This window comes from Aquarana catesbeiana, linkage group LG05, assembly GCF_042186555.1.
Source record: "Aquarana catesbeiana isolate 2022-GZ linkage group LG05, ASM4218655v1, whole genome shotgun sequence".
In the NCBI taxonomy this organism is placed as follows: domain Eukaryota; kingdom Metazoa; phylum Chordata; class Amphibia; order Anura; family Ranidae; genus Aquarana; species Aquarana catesbeiana.
Window position 1 is genome coordinate 242,243,515 of NC_133328.1, and position 19,073 is coordinate 242,262,587.

Below are 19,073 nucleotides of genomic sequence, written 5' to 3' on the forward strand. Positions count from 1 at the left end.
CAGACGCTGGGTTTCATCCCTGGTGATGCTCTGCCAGGCCTCTACTGCAACTGTCTTCAGTTCCTGCTTGTTCCTGGGGCATTTTCCCTTCAGTTTCTTCGGTCATCCACCACAGTTGTTTTCCGTGGTCTTCTGGGTCTTTTGGTGTTGCTGAGCTCACCGGTGCGTTCTTTCTTTTTAAGGATGTTCCAAACAGTTGATTTGGCCACACCTAATGTTTTTTCTATCTCTCTGATGGGTTTGTTTTGTTTTTTTCAGCCTAATGATGGCTTGCTTCACTGATCTCTTTGGATCTCATATTGAGAGTTGACAGCAACAGATTCCAAATGCAAATAGCACACTTGAAATGAACTCTGGACCTTTTATCTGCTCCTTGTAAATGGGATAATGAACAGCTGAGCGGCCAATTGTCCCATTAACTTTTGGTCCCTTAAAAAGTGGGAGGTACATATACAAACTGTTGTAATTCCTACACCATTCAGCTGATTTGGATGTAAATACCCTCAAGTTAAAGCTGAAAGTCTGCAGTTAAAGCACATCTTGTTCATTTCATTTCAAATCCATTGTGGTGGTGTATAGAGCCAAAAAGATTAGAATTGTGTCGATGTCCCAATATTTATGGACCAGACTGTATTTAGAAAAAAAAAAAAAAAAACCAGAGAAAAGTATGCATTCTCTTTTATGCTTTCACACATTTTGAATCTAGGACAACATTCCAAGTTAACCACTTTAGCCCCGGAAGGTTTTACCTCCTTTTTTCCCACAAATAGAGCTTTCTTTTGGTGGCATTTGATCACCTCTGCGGTTTTTATTTTTTGTGCTATAAACAAAAAAAGACCAACAATTTTGAAAAAAAAAAGCAATTCTTCCTCAGTTTAGGCCGATATGTATTCTACATATTTTTGGTAAAAAATAAATAAAATCGCAATAAGTGTATATTGATTGGTTTGCACAAAAGTTATAGTGTCTACAAAACAAGGGATAGATTTATGGCATTTTTTTATTATTTTTTTTTTATTAGCAATGGCTTTGATCTGTAAATTATATCAGTACTGTGACATTGCGGCGGACAGATCGGTCACTTTTGACACTATTTTGGGACCATTGGCATTTATACAACAATCAGAGCTAAAAATAGCCACTGATTACTGTATAAATGTCACTGGCAGGGAAGGGGTTAAACACTAGGGGGGCGATCAAGGGGTTAAGTGTGTTCCCTCAGCGTGTTCTAACTGTAGGGGGTATGGGCTACCACTGAAATGACAGAGATCACTGTTTCCGATGACAGGGAACAGAAGATCTCTGTCATGTTACTAGGCAGAATAGGGAAATGCCTTGTTTGCATAGGCAGTTCCCTGTTCTGCTTCTCCTCGCTGCAATCGCGGGCCGTCAGCGGACATCGAGTCCACAGGACTCGCAGGCACGCTCCCGCAGCACGTGCCCGCTATCCTGTTTTTGCGGACTGACGTACAGGTACATTAGTTTGCACAGGAGAGCCATTCTGCCGACGTATAACAGTGTGAGCCAGTCGGCAAGTGGTTAATGAATATGTGTACAGCATCAATTAGCTGTCCTCTCCAAACTAATCCCCTTTGATGCTTTCATACATTTTGAATCCAGGACAACATTCCAAGTTAATGGAGATGTTTAAAGCGTCACTTAGTTGTCCTGTCCGAACCAATACCCAAGTATAATAAATTGCTATTTTTTTTAATACACTGATTATATATATATATATATATATATACACACACACACACACACACACACCCACCCAGTGTGGAAGGCTCTAAACACACACACATATACACTCACACAAGCACATACATTCCACCACATAGCTTCTTTGCAACAAAGGTGATATTCTTCTAGGTCAGTGGTTCTCAAACCCTGTCCTCAAGACCCACTAACAGGCCAGGTTTGCAAGATAACTGAAATACACCACAGGTGATATAATTTTCTGCTCAGTGATTGCAGTATTCTAGTCTGCATCTCCCCAAGGTAATACTTAAAATCTGGCCTGTTAGTTGGTCTTGAGGACAGGAGTTGAGAACCTGATAGTAGATACATTTCTAGGTGCTGATGGAAAGCAAGGCACTACGCCAGCATTAAAGCCCACATTATCATTTTAATCCAAAGTGACACAAAAAGAATACTAGCAAAACCACGCTCTATTAAGTCAATGTTTAAAATAACCATGTACTCAATGTAAATACCCACAATGCTTTTTTGGTATTTATTAAAATTTTTCCATTTCCAGGAAATAGGGTGCCAAAATTAGAATATTCTAAAATTCCCAGCAGTAGTCCTTACTGTATACACTGGTAATGTTCTTTCTAAACTTCTTCATCGCGATCGGTAGCTGTTAATAACACTCCTTCAAATAGGAAGTATACTAACAAAGCAGATTTAGGAAAACATAAATGTGCACATTATGGGGTTTTGTTTCCCCCTTACTGATAGGCATCTATTATTATCTGGTACAAAAATGTAAATATTGAAGCAACCACCTGAATAGTTCCATATTCCTATTTATTCTTCATGTTTACAGGTGCAGTGAACAAAGGAAACTTATGAATTTACAACAGGTATTGGCTGATAGAATGTGGCATATACTGATTGTATTATCTGTACCTATATTAGACTGTCATGTAGTAAAAATATTACTGTCAATTAGTAGATGCAAATCACATTATTCCTTCTTATGACAATAAAATGTAATCAATTTACATCCTCTGTCATCTGTGTTTATGTATATGTGTCACTGACACATATTTCCATTTTTCACGGAGCATTCAATCAGCACAACAAAAAGTGATTACTACTTAGCAATTGACTAATCATGTTGTATACAGGGGAAACTAGAAATTCCAGGGAATTGTAATTCAAGTGTGAGACAACTGCATACTTACATGTACTAGGTGGGAAAATTCATTTACCATGTCATTCAGGTCAAGTAAATCCTAATGGGAAAGTTAACAGAAAATACAAATTTTAAAAATGCAAAATGCAAAATAAAAGCCTAAGATCCTTGCTTTATCAGATAATATACACACAATACATATATGAAAAATGGCAGCTTTGGGGGCAAGGCCAAGAATGTCCCTAGACAGCTCTGTTTCCTGTGAAATCTACTTCATCTACAATATACAGTTTTGACCTTGTCACCAAGATGCCAAAGGGCAAGAAAGTCTCTAAACCCCAGCAAGAACTTATTGAGGACTTATTAACCCCCCCCCCCCACACACACACACACACACTTTGGAAACAAGACTGACATCTGTTCCCAATATGCTGCCCCCCCGGGAACCTGGTCATGCTGCACGAGACCCTGAGCCACAGGAGAGGAGTGTGGGTAGGGATGTGCTGCTCTCTCCCTCCACCCCTCCCGCTCACAGTGCCATTCCAACTCCTAGCCTGCTGGTTGCCCCAGCTCTCTCAGACACATGAAGCCACGTGTTCCCAGCCACTCAAGTGGGGATAACTGGCAATGAACTCAGAGAACTCTTTGCCAGTTTCAAAGCAGATATAGACTTTAGGCCCACATCGAAGACCCTCGACATGAGAAATAGAGCAGGTCAGTCAGTCAGTTACTCGCATTGATTCCCGGGTATCTGCCCTGGAACACTCTCAGGAATCAGTGGAATCCTGCCTGGCCACATTAGAAGTATCCCATCAACTTCATCTCCAAACCTTTACTTATCTCTTGCTGGTGGTAGATGATGGAGAAAACCGTAGACTGTTATCCCAAAACGAAGAGTGGAGGGGTTTTCTTTGCTTTAAGACCAAGTTGTAAAAGTGGGTGGAACTCCGCTTTAATTTTACTCTGACCTATCACTGTAACAATGCCTGGGTACTGTCATATCTTTATGTGCCTTTTTTTGACATTTCACACCCTCCATGTGTTTTCCACGGATGATGTGTTTATTTTGTCCCACTATGTACTTTTGTATTTCGATAAAAAATTTTAATAAAGGATTTTTCAAAAATGGCAGTTTTAAGTAAACAAAATACAAAAGGATATGCGTTGAATGTGTACCTTTTCCAGCATATTCCAGGATTCTGAGGCAATCTGATCTTGGATTTCTAAAAACTGTGCATCAATTTGGCTCTCAGAATCTTTTACACAAGAACCTACAGAGAAAGTATACCATTTAGAAAGTGAACACCAAAACCAGGGAAACCCTATAACACCCCCACAAAACTGCTGGCAAAATAAACTGACTACTTTTACCCATGTGCCAGGTCTGCTCTTCCTGTACTCAAAAAATGGAAAGCATTATCTTATCTTACTTGCCAACAACATTTAAGATAGGAGTGAAAAACTAAAAACACAGACACAGAATAACGCATTTCTGCTCACAATCTGTATATAAACATTGTCACGTGCTGGAGATACCTTTATAAACACCCTTCTATGAGAGCTGCTAGCTGACACAATGGGGGGAGATTTACTAAAACTGGTACATACAGAATCTGGTGCAGCTGTGCATAGTAACCAGATTCTAGGTTTTATTGTCAAAGCTCAAAGAGGTTGTAAACCTTCTTTTGTTGTTTGTACCTATAGGTAAGCCTAAAATAAGGCTTACCTATAGGTACTGTAAATATCTCCTAAATGTGTGCCGTTTAGGAGATATTTACTGTATATTGCACCAATGATGTCATTGGAGCATGCGCTCTGAAGGATGTTTCTTCTGTTTCTTCAGGAGTCAGTCCTGTGACCTGCGGCTCCCGCACGCATGCAGCCCCGAGAGGAAGATGGGCAAAAATGGGTGCGGCCTGCAGCAGGGACGACGTAGGCATCAATACAGGCATCACTAGCACATTATGCGTTTAGTTTGCGGGGGAGGGGGGAAGGGGAAAAAATAGGAAGAGTTCTTCCTCTTTTTTTTTTTTACAAATAACTTGGTTTTAATTCGAGAAAAGTACATGTTTACAGGGTATTGACATTGGTATTACAATCAATGAACAAAATAACATAAAGAAAAGGAGATGACATACACCGCAGAACTCATGAAGGTCTGTTGTCATGCACAAACAATATTCTGATCTGTAATCGTGGGTATTCCAACTCATTAAGTATATTATAGGGAGAGATCGTTCAACATGCGGTTTGTTCACAATAAGGAGGTTCATTCGGCTATCGTATCGCACATGGATGCAGTGTCTAGCCAAGTGTCCCAAATCTTCCCATATTTGGCTGGGCATCCCCTGTGGGCGTAGAGTTCTTTTTTTATAGGGAAGAATACTATTCCATGCAGATATCCATTCTTAAAGTGTTGGTGGTAGCGCCCTAAGCTATTTACGTGCTATGAGCAGTCTGGTTCTGGGAATACTCCCAGTAAGCATTGTTTAGGAGACCCCATCTTGTCATGTATGAGTTTCACTATGCGGGACCAGTAGTCTTGTATTATTGGGCAGGACCAAAGAATATGGAAGAAGGTACTGGTGGAGCTACCGCATCTAGGGCATAATGGGCTGTAATCGGTTCTATATTTAGCCAGCCATATAGGGGTCAAATAAAACCTATGTATGATGTATAATTGTGTGAGATTGTCTGAGAGCTTGGGAGAGACTTTTTTACACGTATCTAATGCATCCTCCCATTCGTCATCCTCCTTCTCCCCCAAGTCCCCAGTCCTGTGGTCTTTTAAGCGGTAGGCGAATGTTGTGCCGGTTGGGCAAAGGAGAGAATTGTAAAATATTGAGATACGTTTTGAAGAATCTGGCCCAGTTATTGCGTTTAGAATGTCCAATTGTTCCAGGTTAGGGGGGTCATCACAAAATTGAGCCTGTAAGGCGTGGCGGAGCTGGAGGTAACGAAAGTGCATAGAATTAGGGAGACTAAATTAATCTTGGCGTTGTTGAAACGACTTAAGAATATTGCCCCAAAATACATCTTTTGGGCTCATCACACCCTGAGTAATCCAAAGTTTATGGTCTGGTATTGTTAGTAGTTATTTTAGGCCTGGGTTATCCCAGAGGGGTGTCAGCGAATGCGTAGGGGGGGGGTCTTGAGCCTGCGTCTTACCACTTCCCATATTTTACAGTGGTTATAAAGTAGTCCCTTTCGGCTTCCCAAAACCCAAGGATCTGTCGGGTCCCTGAGTAGAAGCTGGAAAGGGTGGGTATGTATATGTGTGTATGGGGAGCAGACAAGGGCCAAATAATGGTCCTTATCATTTTTATCTAGACAGAAGAAATGGGACAGTTGCGCTGCCAGATAATACAAATTAAAGTCTGGTAGTGCTGCGCCTCCTAGTTCGGTGGGGTTCTTCAGCACCTGCCAAGATAATTTGTGTCGGGTTTTGCCCCACAAAAAAGAATTTAGAATGGCTTCTATAGATTTAAAAATCCTCAGGTACACCGGGGCATGCCATAGTACATATAGGAACTTGGGAAGTAAAACCATTTTGATTAGGTTTATGCAGCCCATTACTCCCAAGGGAAGTTTAGCCCACGTCTGTGTCTTCGTTTTTAGGGTTACGAATAGTGGATCTATGTTCAGTTTGACACATTCGTCCAGGGAGCAGGTGATTATGCCAAGGTATTTCATGGACTTGTGTCTCCGTGGGGGCGCCGATATCAAGGGGGAGGACCTGGGAATTGTCCCAATTGATTTTCAGGCCTGAGTATTTTCCGAATTTTTGTATTACTTCTAGTGCTGTCGTTAGGGAAGGGCCAGCAGCTTCTAAGTAAAGTAGCATGTCGTCTGCGTATAGATTCACTGTCTCTGTCAAATGTCCTCATTGCAGGCCCCTGATTCCTGGGTGTGCACGTAAAGAGGACACCAAAGGTTCCACTGCCAAGGCATATAACAGGGGGGACAATGGGCATCCCTGGCGCATGTCCCTGAAAAGGGGAAAGGCGCCAGAGACCCTCCCATTGACCAACACCCTGGCACTAGGATCTTGGTAAAGGAGTTGGATCCACTTGGTAAAGTTGGGCCCGATTCCAAACCGTGTCAGACATTCCCAGAGATGCTCCCACTCTGCAGAATCAAATGCCTTTGCAGCATCTAAAGACACCACAACTCTGGATCCTATCTGGTCATGTGTAGCCTTCAGGTTCATATATAGCCTGCGCAGGTTAAATGCCGTGTTTTTTGCAGGCATAAACCCGGTCTGGTCCGGATGGATCAGGGAGAGGATCGCTTTATTCAATCGCAGCGCCAGGACCGGGTATGAGTACTATAAAGGCTCCACTCAACGATTTAGGTAAGGAGTTGGATTTGAATATATGGGGGAATAATTCGTATAATTTGGGGACTAGGGTTTCGCTTTAAGTTGTGTAAAATTTGAGGGGAAGACCATCTGAGCCTTTGATAGGTTAAGGCAGGACATTGCCTCGACTATGTCCTCCTTAGAAATGAGAGCTTCCAGCATCTCAGATTGGGATTGGGACAGTGTAGGAAGGGCAATGTCGGCTAAGAGTGCCACCACCTCCTCCCTGGGCTTGTTCGTAGTAGATGAGTATAGGGATGCGAAGAAAGAGCGAAACTCCCCAGCCACCTTGTCAGGGTCAGTGATGAAAATGTCATCTGCATTTCGTAGGGAGACCACAGTAGGTGGTCTTTGTTCCAGGTTTGCTAGTAGATGCCTCGCCCGCTCTCCGCATTCGTACATCCTCTGCTTACTGTAAAAGATTTTCCGCTCAGCCTTTTCAAAATGGAGACTGTTTACCACCTGGGCCTGCAGTTTCAGTTGGTCAGCCGTATCAGGTGATAGATTGTTAGAGGAAATTTTCTCTACATCTGCCAGTTTTTGTTCTGCCTGTTGGACCACCTGTGAGGAGGTCTTCCTATATCTAGAGATGCGCTGGTAGAGTATCATGCGGGCGTGGGATTTAAATGAGTCCCAAACTGTGTCAAATGGGGCTGAGTCCCTATTGGACTGAAAAAAGAATTCCCACTCGTCTCCAGCCCCCTCTATGCCAGGAAAGGGGTTAAGTTTCCAGACATAGGTTGTGGGGGGGGGGGGAGTCAAGTCGAAGCTCGATCCAGTAAGGGGCATGATCAGAAAGGATACGAGGGCTAAAACCCACATCACCAAGGAGCGGTAGAAGGGAGTGGGATATCAAAATTAGGTCTATTCGTGACATAGTGTTATGTGTTGAAGAGCAGCAAGAGTACACCTTGTCTTGGGGATGGCAATGTCTCCATGTGTCTACCAGAGCGAGTTCTTTAAGGAGTTTGCCAAATCTTGTGTGGGAATGGGTGAGGTTAGTGGGGGGTGTCATAGTCAATCTGTCCAGATCCCTATCGACCTCATTGTTAAAGTCGCCCATCCACAGTGAAGGAACAGTCGGAAATTGGGACATAAATGTCAAGCCCTCTGTCAATACGCTAAATTGGAAGGGAGGTGGTACATATATTGCTAGTATTAGGAGTTCAAATCCGTTAATTCTAGCGTGTAAAAATAGAAACCTTCCCTGGGGGTCAGATCTGAGTGTCAGCAGTGTGAATTGTGCGGCTTTAGCCACTAAGATAGCGAACCCTCTGGAGTTTGCGGTGTAGGGGGCTCAATACAGCCATCCCACCCAGGGTTCCTTAAGTGTTAGCATTAATTGGCCCATGAGATGGGTTTCCACCAGCACCATGACATCAGAGCATTGTGCTTTAAGATATGATAGTGCCGCATTTCTTTTCGGCTTGGCTCTAATACCACGCACATTCCAGGTAACACATTTTAAGTAGGGCATAACACATCAGTTAGACTATCAGTGCCCGCACCAGCCCAGCCCATGGCTGCACCCAACAGCACGAGTCCACCTCACAATCAAGGTGCCATCCGGGGGGCGGTGAGGACAGAGTATAGGTAAGCGATCCACGGGGGGCCCGGGGAGGACAACTGCAAATAGGGCCCCAGTGCATCGCCCATACATGATGTTACCGATTGAATACCAACATTTATAACTCTTCTTTTCAGTTATCATTTGCAAAATGGTCAACCAACAATAAAACTTTAAGTAAACTTGAACTAACACTCTGACATGTCTGGACCGACAGCGCCCTGGGTTTACACCGGGGGCTAGCTGATGTAGCCAGGCAGGCCAGGGAAACAGTGCTTGAGTTGCAAAACATACATTACAGGTGACAATTTCAACAGCGGGGTCTGTTAGGACTCCTGTAACTAGGGGGGGCGATTATCTGCTGAAGTACATGCAGCAGCATGAGGAGTGAGACTCCTGGCACAGGGCTTCCAGGATAGTATACATGGAGGAGACAAAAGGATATAAGTTTGTGGATCCATGTCCCGGGCATCGCATCGGGTGGTGGCTTGCGGTAAACAAATGTCCAGGGCGTCAATCGCCTCCTACCCTCAGGGGACCATGAGAAGGGGGAAGGAAGGGGAGAGGGGGGTATAGTTAAACCAAATTAAAGAATAGGCTGAAGTCACGTGACCGTGATGTAACACTTAGGGCGTGAGAGGAGGCATACCGGAAGTGACGTGATTGTGGAACGAGCTCGGAGCTCGTGGATTTCCGGCGTTACCTGGCTTTTTAATGTGGAATGCACTGTATGATGTTATGATTTTAATACATTCATTCTAAGTCACTACGAGAGTGCTCTTCTTCCTTTATATATACCCCTCTGAGAGGATATTAGAGGGAACCCCCTGGGAGAAAACAGATACACAACATATGTGAGAGCAGATCATCAGAAACAACTATAGAGGACCCCAAGAGGTGACTACACGCCAGTACACCATCCAAGGAACCATAGGCTATGCTGATTTAATACTTACCTGAGGTGAGAGGCTAGAGAGCACGGAGGTGATGTGGGAGCAAGATTGTCACCTATATTATGAATAATCACCACTAAGGGTGCAGGGATATTGTGCGCTACCTCACAAAAAGAACTTTTTATATAAGAACTTGTATCAATGGACATGCACCATTATATTGTTGTTTAGATTTGTGTGTTAGGTGTCCAGCCTTGAGACACAAGTTATTATTTATGCACTAGGATCACATTTATTACATGTTTTGGATCATTATTTATATTGCATGTTCATACACCTTTTTTCTATTGCTGCTTATTTAACACAGTGTGAAGAGTGTGGTGATCGCTGGATGACTAGGGGCAGAGTGATTGCTTTTAGCCTTGAAGGGGTTGTAAAGGTTCATGTTTTTTCACCTTAATGCATAGGAATTAAAAAACACCTGTCAGTGACCGGCCCCCCCCAGCCCCCCCCCCCCCCTGTTTTACTTACCTGAACCCTGGAACTTGTCCCATGGGGACGCACTGTCTCTCTGCAGGGGGTTCTGGGCTCTTGATTGGACAGTTTGATAGCAGCGCAGCCATTGGCTCCCGCTGCTGTCAATCAAATCCAATGACGCAGGCACCGGGGGGGGCAAGGCCAAGTCCTGCATTCAGCCTCTATGGACGCCGAATGCTGGACTCAGGAGCGTGCCCGCAAGGTAACCCCCCAGGAGAGCGCGGGGAAGAGCCGAGAGCCGCCGGGGGACCCTAGAAGAGGAGGTTCGGGCCAACTCTGTGCAAAACTAGCTGCACAGTGGAGGTATGACATGTTTGTTATTTTTTTTTTTTTTAAACAAACCTTTAGTATCACTTTGAGGTTACACCCAGTAATGTTCAATTGGTTTATGCACTGAAGTCACTTCATATTTATTTTGATGGTTATCTATTAGGAGTGATTAACTAGGTTTACCTGTCAGGTCTTTATTGCTGTCTGTGCTCCATTAGGCTGAGTTCACACTAAAGCACGAAGCGGCTCACAGCAGGGGGTCCTGTGCATCTCCATTCTCCGGTTCAGGTCCGATTTCAGCCCAAATTTTTGGCTGTATTTGGACCCGAAACAGACCAGAAGACGCACAGGACTCCTGTGAGCCGGTCAAAATCTCCTGCTATGCAAATTGGATGTAGGGAAACCTACATCCAATTCGCAATAGTGTAAACCCAGCCTTAGGGAGATTCATTCTCTCTATTTGTCCTGTTTAGCATTGTCATTGAAAGTGAAAGTAAAAGAAAATCCCACATTTTGGGTTGTCCCCAGAAAACGAATAGCGGAGAAATCTTAAAATGGGGACACTAGTTCTAGTGGATTCTTTTAATTTGCACGGATTTCCTCTCACTTCCTGTTTGGCTATGGGACAGGAAGTGAGGGTAAATCTCGGCAATCGGACACAGATGGGGGGGGGGGGGGGGGGGATTGGACGGGGGTTATTGCCTTCCGTTACTCTATCCAGTATGAAAAAAAAAAATTTTGCCTATAGTTCTATTTTAATTGAACAAGCTGAAGTTAGAAGCTGATTGGTTACTATGCACAACTGCACCAGATTCTGTCTGCACCAGTTTTAGTAAATCCCCCTTTTGTGTGGCTCACCATTAACTTAGGACCCACTAAAGATTCGTAAGCAATCTGAGAGCTATGACAAGACAAATGTCTAACTCACTTTGTAGTTATAGAAGGAACCCTCCCAAAGGAGGAAAAGGGAACACTTGTACCCCCCGGTACATAGGGACTTTAAAGGCGAACAGTTATATTATTATAAAAGCATATTTATAAAAATTGCTTAAAAAACATAGTACTAAAAACATAATAGTGATTTGTACAAAGCATTGATATACATCGCATTTTACATATGTTTTATTTTCTATACATTCCAAACTGAAACCTATTTTCTCCGTAGACCTAACATGTACCTAGGAACGTTTGATGTTCTTTGCTATGTTTGGCTTTTTGCTCTGTCCTCCTCTCTTGGACTGTTTGGAAGCATATCCTCAATATGGCAATCAGGAGCAAGATGAGGGGTTTTCTTTTTCTCCTCTCCTTGGTCTGTGCTTTGTATGAGGGGATGTTCCCCTCCATGTTAACTATTTCATAGGTGTATATCACCTTTAATGCTTCCAAATCAAAATAGTCTTCAGTACTAGGAGAGTTTTTGCTCATTCATAGGTAATTCTTTTTGCTTTACTTTCTCTGTTTTATTTTATATTTCTTTATATATAGCCCCACTGTATTGAGCAGTGCTTACAATCTGAGTATTTTTACCATCCCTGTAGGATTTTTCTTTTTTTTTGGTATTGCCGTGTTGGTCGTCCTATTGTGGGACCTTTGTGTGGGCTTCCCTGGGCACGGACGGGGCCCATCATCCTTTTGATGGATATTTGGCGGCAGAGGTCCATTCCAAATTCCTAAGGAAAATACATTTTTGTACATACACTGCTATATTGCACATATCTTCAAATCAGTATGTATATTGGATGCCCATAATGTGCTGCGATAGCCACGCTGAGGGTAATGCCTATGTCTAAATCTGTCTTGCCTGTTTTTCAGAATACATCCATCTGTTTCTCCTACAAAAACACCTCTGAAGAAGGGACTTTGTCCTGAAACATGTTAGGTCCACAGAGAAAATAGGTTTCAGTTTGGAATGTATAGAAAATAAAACATATGTAAAATGAGATGTATTTCAATGCTTTGTACAAATCACTATTATGTTTTTAGTATTATGTTTTTTAAGCAATTTTTCTAAATAAATATGCTTTTATAATAATATCATGACTGTTCGCCTTTAAAGTCCCTATGTACCGGGGGGTACAAGTGTTCCCTTTTCCTCCTTTGGGAGGGTTCCTTCTATAAATTTGGGATGTTGGCAACAATTTGGAGAATTACATTTTTCTCCTTGTGGTTGATCACTCTATTCAACTCACTTTTTAGGGATTTCCTCTCAATTACAATATAGCCATAATAAAAAACAAAATTCTTAAACCCCTTCATGACCAAAGGTAATCAAACATTTGTGACCAGACCAAATTTTAATGTTGTGGTATGCTCTGGTTTACTCAATACCAAAATAATTTGCACACCATTTTATTAGCATACCCAAGGCCTTCATTTTAGTAATTTTTAGTAATTTGTATAGTGCCCAGTACCATGCTAACACAAGCACTCAAAGCAACATCCTGCTGCTGGGGTTTTACACAAAACAGTTACTGGTTTTACTGGGCTTAGAATATTGTGCAATGGCAAATGTAAAAAGAGCAGTATTCTGCTGTAGGTAACATGTAACAGTGGACAGTGTGCACTGGTCTACAGCTGGCATCACTAAATGGCGGACCGAGCCGTTGTCTCATCCGGACACGTTTGCGCCATTTAGGAGCCACTTCTATCTCCCAGTCACTGCCGCTGTCATTCTCAAGACATCGCAGGGAGTGGGAGGCAGGGTAGGAATGCAGAATATAAACAAAAAAGTCAGTGCTACTACCCATACATCAAATAGAAAGAGAGAGATCCCAGGTGCTCGATCCTGTCGCTGGCTAAGTAGGTAAATGAGGAAAAGATGATCCGCACTCCGGTGATTGCTCTTAAGAAGTATAATATTTATTGACAAGCCACAGTGACCAAACGCAAATAAGAACAGTTGACGCGTTTCAGCCTATAAGGCCTTAGTCATAACCACATTACAGACATGAAACTTTGAAAATAAATAGTAGCTCCAGGGATCACTGGCTCCACCCATTAATTGTCTTAATTGACTACAGGCAATTATCCAAAAAAGGGGAATCAGCTATATTGCATATTGGGTGATCCATATGTATGCCACTATTTGTCACACACCTTAGAGTGATAATAAGTACATGTGTGCACACACTCATGCATGCACTCATGCACATATACATGATTAAAACACACCATGAAATACAAAAAACATTAGATACAAAAAGTAAAAAAATACAATAAAAATAATAATTCAGGTATGTGAAAAAGACACCAGAGGAGGAAAAGAGAGAAAGAGAGAGGAGGCTCTGGGGAGAGGCATGCTTAATGTAAGTGCAAATCCAGATCCCACCTCAGGTTTAACCCCTGAGGCGATCTAGTTTTTAATCTAAAAATCCACCATGCTTCTCTCCCTGTCACCTCCTCTGGGCGGAGGATAGGATAGGAATGCACCAAGTGCAGGAGGCACAGCTCAGCACTGGATGGATGGAAATACTTTTCATATTAACCTGCAAGTGATTGGCTGCTAGGACCACCCTGTGCCCTAGCAACCAATGAGCTTCTGGTTAATCTGGAAAGTAAACTCTTAAAGGTTCCACTCCCACCGTCCATCCTGTGGACATTTTCACTTAGGGGTGTACTCACTTTTGTTGCCAGCGGTTTAGACATGGCTGCGTACTGAGTTTTTTTGAGGGGACAGCAAATTTACACTGTTATACAAGCTGTACACTCACTACTTTACATTGTAGCAAAGTGTCATTTCTTCAGTGCTGTCAAAAGATATAATAAAATATTTTACAAAAATATGAGGGGTGTACTCACTTTTGTGAGATACTCTATAACAGTATTGGGGAAATGGTTCTTTATTATTAGAGCAGTAAAGATTTGGAAATCCCTCTACCAAAAAGTACCAAATGCAAAATTCCCACCTGTAAGGGAACAGGGCATCCCACAGTGTGTGAGGAATTCAGGAACACCTGGGAAGACACAATGCTCAGTGCAGCAGCACATGAGGGGAAATCAGTGGCACATGTAGAGGATTGCATACACAAGGAGTAAGCCAGTGAGCTAAAATGAGGTGTTCTGAGCACCCAAATGCCGAAAACACAAACTACTCGAAAACCCATCTTTAAACACAGCCCCCACTTGTAGGGTTTCGCTGACTTTTGGCTTTGGGCCCCATGGCCTGTGTGGGAGTTAGGCTCTGAAGACCTAGGAGTATTTACGATGGGATTCCTCCTACCCAACCCTCCAACCTTGTCCTGTACTGTATTTAAAGGCATGAAATTTACAGGTAAATCAAAATTCCTTTAATCTTAATCTACAGCACAAGACATACAGTGGATATAAAAAGTCTACACATCCCTGTTAAAATGTCAGGTTTCTGTGATGTAAAACAATGAGACAAAGATAAATCATTTCATTTCTATTTAAGATATATTAATTAATTGTGTTTATTCAGCATGAAATGGAGTGTAGTTATGTAGCATGACACTGTATATTCTGCAATATTTATATTTTCAGTAAACTCATTCAATGAATCCAAGCTCTGCAACATGAGATAACATGCACTGCATTTATGCATTCACACAATTTCACAGTAACCATGACATAAAACAAAGTTCAGAAATATATTCCTTTATCCATTGTTTTGCAAATCTATGTACACTGCAAACTGTATGATTGAATCGGTTCCGATATCGCCGTTTTACTAACCTTGCAGCTTATTATTCTAAATAGGAAACCTTCATTTTGTTTACAAATATTAAAGATTCTAGCTACCAGCAAGAATAAGTCCTTACATTTAACCATTTAAGGACCGGAAGGATTTGCCGCCTTAATGACCAGGCCATTTTTTGCCTGCGTTGCTTTAACTGATGATTGCGTTGTTGTGCGACATTATACCCAAACAAAATTGATGTCCTTTTTTTTCACAAATAGAGCTTTCTTTTGGTGGTATTTGATCACCTCTGTGTTTTTTATTTTTTGCGCTATAAACAAAAAAAGAGCGACAATTTTGAAAAAAGCCCAATATTTTTTACTTTTTGCTATAATAAATATAAAAAAAATGAATAAAAAAAAATAATTTCTTCAGTTTAGGCCAGGGGGTCTCCAAACTTTTCACTTTGAGGGCCACATAATATATTTTACACATGCAGGCTGAAAAAAAAAAACATTTATAAATAAATCTGCAGCAGTGGAATTGAATACAATTTGTCTGGCTGTATGGTGCACCTGTGTCGTTTGCCCATACCTAAATGCCATAGTCTCATGCCTTACATATGTCTTCCCATGAGAGTCTCCCTGCACATTTGTATCCCCATTAGCTTTCCTCTGCAAAATGATGTCCCCATCATAGCCACCCCACAAGCTTGTGTCCCCATCACCCATTAGAGTCTCTCCACAAATTTGTGTCCCCATCAGAATCTCCCCGCACATTTGTGACCCCATCAGAGCCCCCCTCCCTCCCCACACACATTTGTTTCACCCTCAGAGCCATCACCCTCTCCCAAAACTGTTTCATCATCATGACCCTCCCCCCACAACTGTGTCCCCAACACAGCTATCATCCCCCCGCAGCTGTGTCCCCATCACCCTTCACAACTGTGTCCCCATAACAGCCACCATCCCCCTTCACAACTGTGTCCCCATCACCCTTCACAACAGTGTTCCCATCACAGCCACCATCTCCCTTCACAACTGTGTCCCCATCCCCTTTCACAACTGTGTTCTTACTACTCTTCACAACTGTGGCCCCATCACAGCCACCATCCCCCTTCACAACTGTGTCCCCATCACAGCTGTCACCCCCTCCCCCATAATTGTTCCCCCAACAGAGCCACCACCCCTCGACACAGGATGGTGTCCAAATCAGAAGCAATCCCTTACCGTCCGTACATTTGTTTCCTCCCCAACACAGTCTCTCTGCTGTACAGTGTGCAGACCTTCTGCACCTCCTAGCTCCCACCCCGCTGTATGCAAATATACAGCTTAAGGACACCAATGGTAACAGCGAGGCGGAAGCAAGGAGACGAAGCCTATCCTAGCAAGTAACACATTGTGGAAGCTCTGGGAGTGGTTGGGAGACCTGTGCTGCATATTGCCGGGCGGAGTATGCATTGCAGGTTTCACAACCCGATAGAGAGACCGTCCCTTCAGTGAGTGTGAGGACTCCAGCTGCGGGCCAGTAAAAAGATTCTAGCGGGCCGTAGTTTAGAGACCCCTGGTTTAGGCCATTATGTATTCCTCTACAAAAAAAAAATCGCAATAAGCATATATTGATTGGTTGATTGGTTTGCGCAAAAGTTATAGTGTCTACAAAATAGGGGATAGATTTATGGCATTTTTTTTAAACATTTTTTTTACTAGTAATGGTGGCGATGTGCAATTTTTAGCGTGACTGCAACATTGTGGCGACAGATCGGACACTTTTGACACATTTTTTGGGACCATTGACATTTATACAGCCATCAGTGCTATAAAAATGCACGGATTACTGTGTAGATGTCACTGGCAGGGAAGGGGTTAACACTAGGGGGCGATCAAAGGGTTAAATGTGTTCCCTGGGAGGTGTTTCTAACTGTGGGGAGATGGAACTGGCTAATCACTAGGAACAGCAGATCTGTCTCTCCCCCCGTCAGAACGGGAATCTGTTTATATTGACAGATCCCCGTTCTGGCTCTCTGTGGAGAGATCGCAGGTTGCCGGTGGACACCGTGGCCACCGGCCAGGCACATCGGCACTGACGTCTAGGGCACGCCCCCTAGAGCTATTAAAGCGGCCGACGTACAATGAAGGCTGGTTTTTCAAGCGGTTTAAGAGCATTTGCCTTTTCAGATCCATCATGGCAGCGCCTGTTAGCGGGCATCCACTCACCTGCAGCCGCCACGTCCTTCACCTTGTTGTGTCACTGCCGCATCACCAGCCGTCCCATTAAAGTGAATGGGACTGTTGGTGGATCAACAGTGGGTCAGAGGAGGAGTCCTTGCGGGACAGAGATGATTGTTGCTCTTTAAAAATTATGATTCAAATTGAGTTGATATAAACCAAGCCTATTTGCTAGTGATTTAATCATGATTTAAATCAAATCCACCCTATTTATAGATCATATTAAAGGTGGAAAAGGTTCTGAAATGATTTATCTTTGTCTCATTTTTTTACATCACAGAAACCTGACATTTTAAGAGGAGTGTGTAGACTTTTGATATCCACTGTATGCTGGATAATTATAGACCCTGGGACATCCCTGAGCAATGAAACAAAGGATTGGGCAATAGAAAGGCAAACAGAACAATGCTAACATGCCAAACAAAACACACAAAAGGTCAAAGACCCAAATCAGAGTGCAACTGAAAGATTCTTGCGACCATAGGCTGCATCTGCAGAGGCCTGGACATTAACCTGGTAAAGCTTGGAGAAAGTATGAACTGAAAACCAGGTGGCAGAATTACACAACTGGACAAGCAGATGCTTGATATCAGAAAGCCCAGGAAACTCCAACTGATCTGATGGAGTGTGCATATACAGGAACTGGAGGTACAGTACCTTACCTTTTGAGAGCATAAGCCCTTACAAGGAGTTGTCCTATCCACCTAGCAATATTGGGCTTAGAAGCAAGGTGTCCTTTACGAAACCCTGTCAGCAATGCAAAAACAGAGGCAGACAATAGAAAGCAATTTTCTTTGGGGTGTGTGGAGCAGGACACACAGAAAGATAATGTCCTACGTTTGAGTATCAACTAATATACAAAAATGGGAGCAAATGAAAAAGAAAAAGAGGAAAACCACTGATGAACCATTTATACACAATTACTGACTCACCATATGCTTAGGTGCGGTCCACATAACTAATATAACTGCAACTAAAGAAAAACTGGAATAAGGGAAGTCCAACATGAAAGTCACCTCCGGACCAGGCGGCTTAACTTCATTAATTTATTAAATATGGTACAAAAATAACATATAAAGCCTACGCTGATTGGCGGGCAAAACATGAAGAGGTTCTGACGTCATCACGCCTGGAAGTGGATGCCGGCCACCGCTTCTCCATTCATGTCAGCTGTGGTGTAACCAGCCCGTGTTGACCAAGTCAGTCGACACTTTGGAACATACTAAATGGAAGCTTGATCCTTTTGATCCACAAAGGGAGGATAAGGGCTGCATCGGCAACTCAAACTGCCACATACAGTTCCCCTGTTCGCTGCTGTTCATTCAGGAGTGGTGAGACTCATTGAGCATAATTTACTGTTACGGTTGGGTGCAATGTCTGTAGATGAGCAATACTAATCGGGCAGAGTAGCAACTGCTGTAGAATTGTTTGACTGCAACCCTGATTAGGTATATCAGAAAAAGTGGGATCCACTGATGTTGTTTTATTGCTCTGAGTTTCAGGATGTTGATGGGGAGTGTTGCTTTACTTGGAGCCAGGTTGCCTAAAACCATAAGAGATTTCAAAACTCTTCCCCAGCCTGTGAGGTTGGCATTTGTCTTTACCGCCCTCCATGAGTATGCAAGAAATAAATTCCCCATTTTCATGGTTCGGTTAGAAATCCACCAAGTTAGGGAGCTCCTTGTGTGACTGAAGAAGAGCATAGAAAGATCTAGAAAA

The 19,073-nt window shown here is 42.8% G+C and overlaps 1 protein-coding gene across 3 annotated transcripts in view; it reads right to left on the reverse strand.

Annotated features, from left to right (window-relative positions):
- Positions 1 to 19,073, reverse strand: part of STX17 (syntaxin 17) — a 252,011-nt gene that overhangs the window by 70,173 nt on the left and 162,765 nt on the right. For all 3 annotated transcript variants that reach the window (XM_073630647.1, XM_073630645.1, XM_073630646.1), the window contains 2 exons: positions 4,040 to 4,134; positions 2,913 to 2,963 (listed from right to left, as the gene is read on the reverse strand). In XM_073630647.1, the coding sequence (XP_073486748.1) occupies positions 2,913 to 2,963; positions 4,040 to 4,134 (146 nt within the window). The remainder of the gene's footprint in view (positions 1 to 2,912; positions 2,964 to 4,039; positions 4,135 to 19,073) is intronic.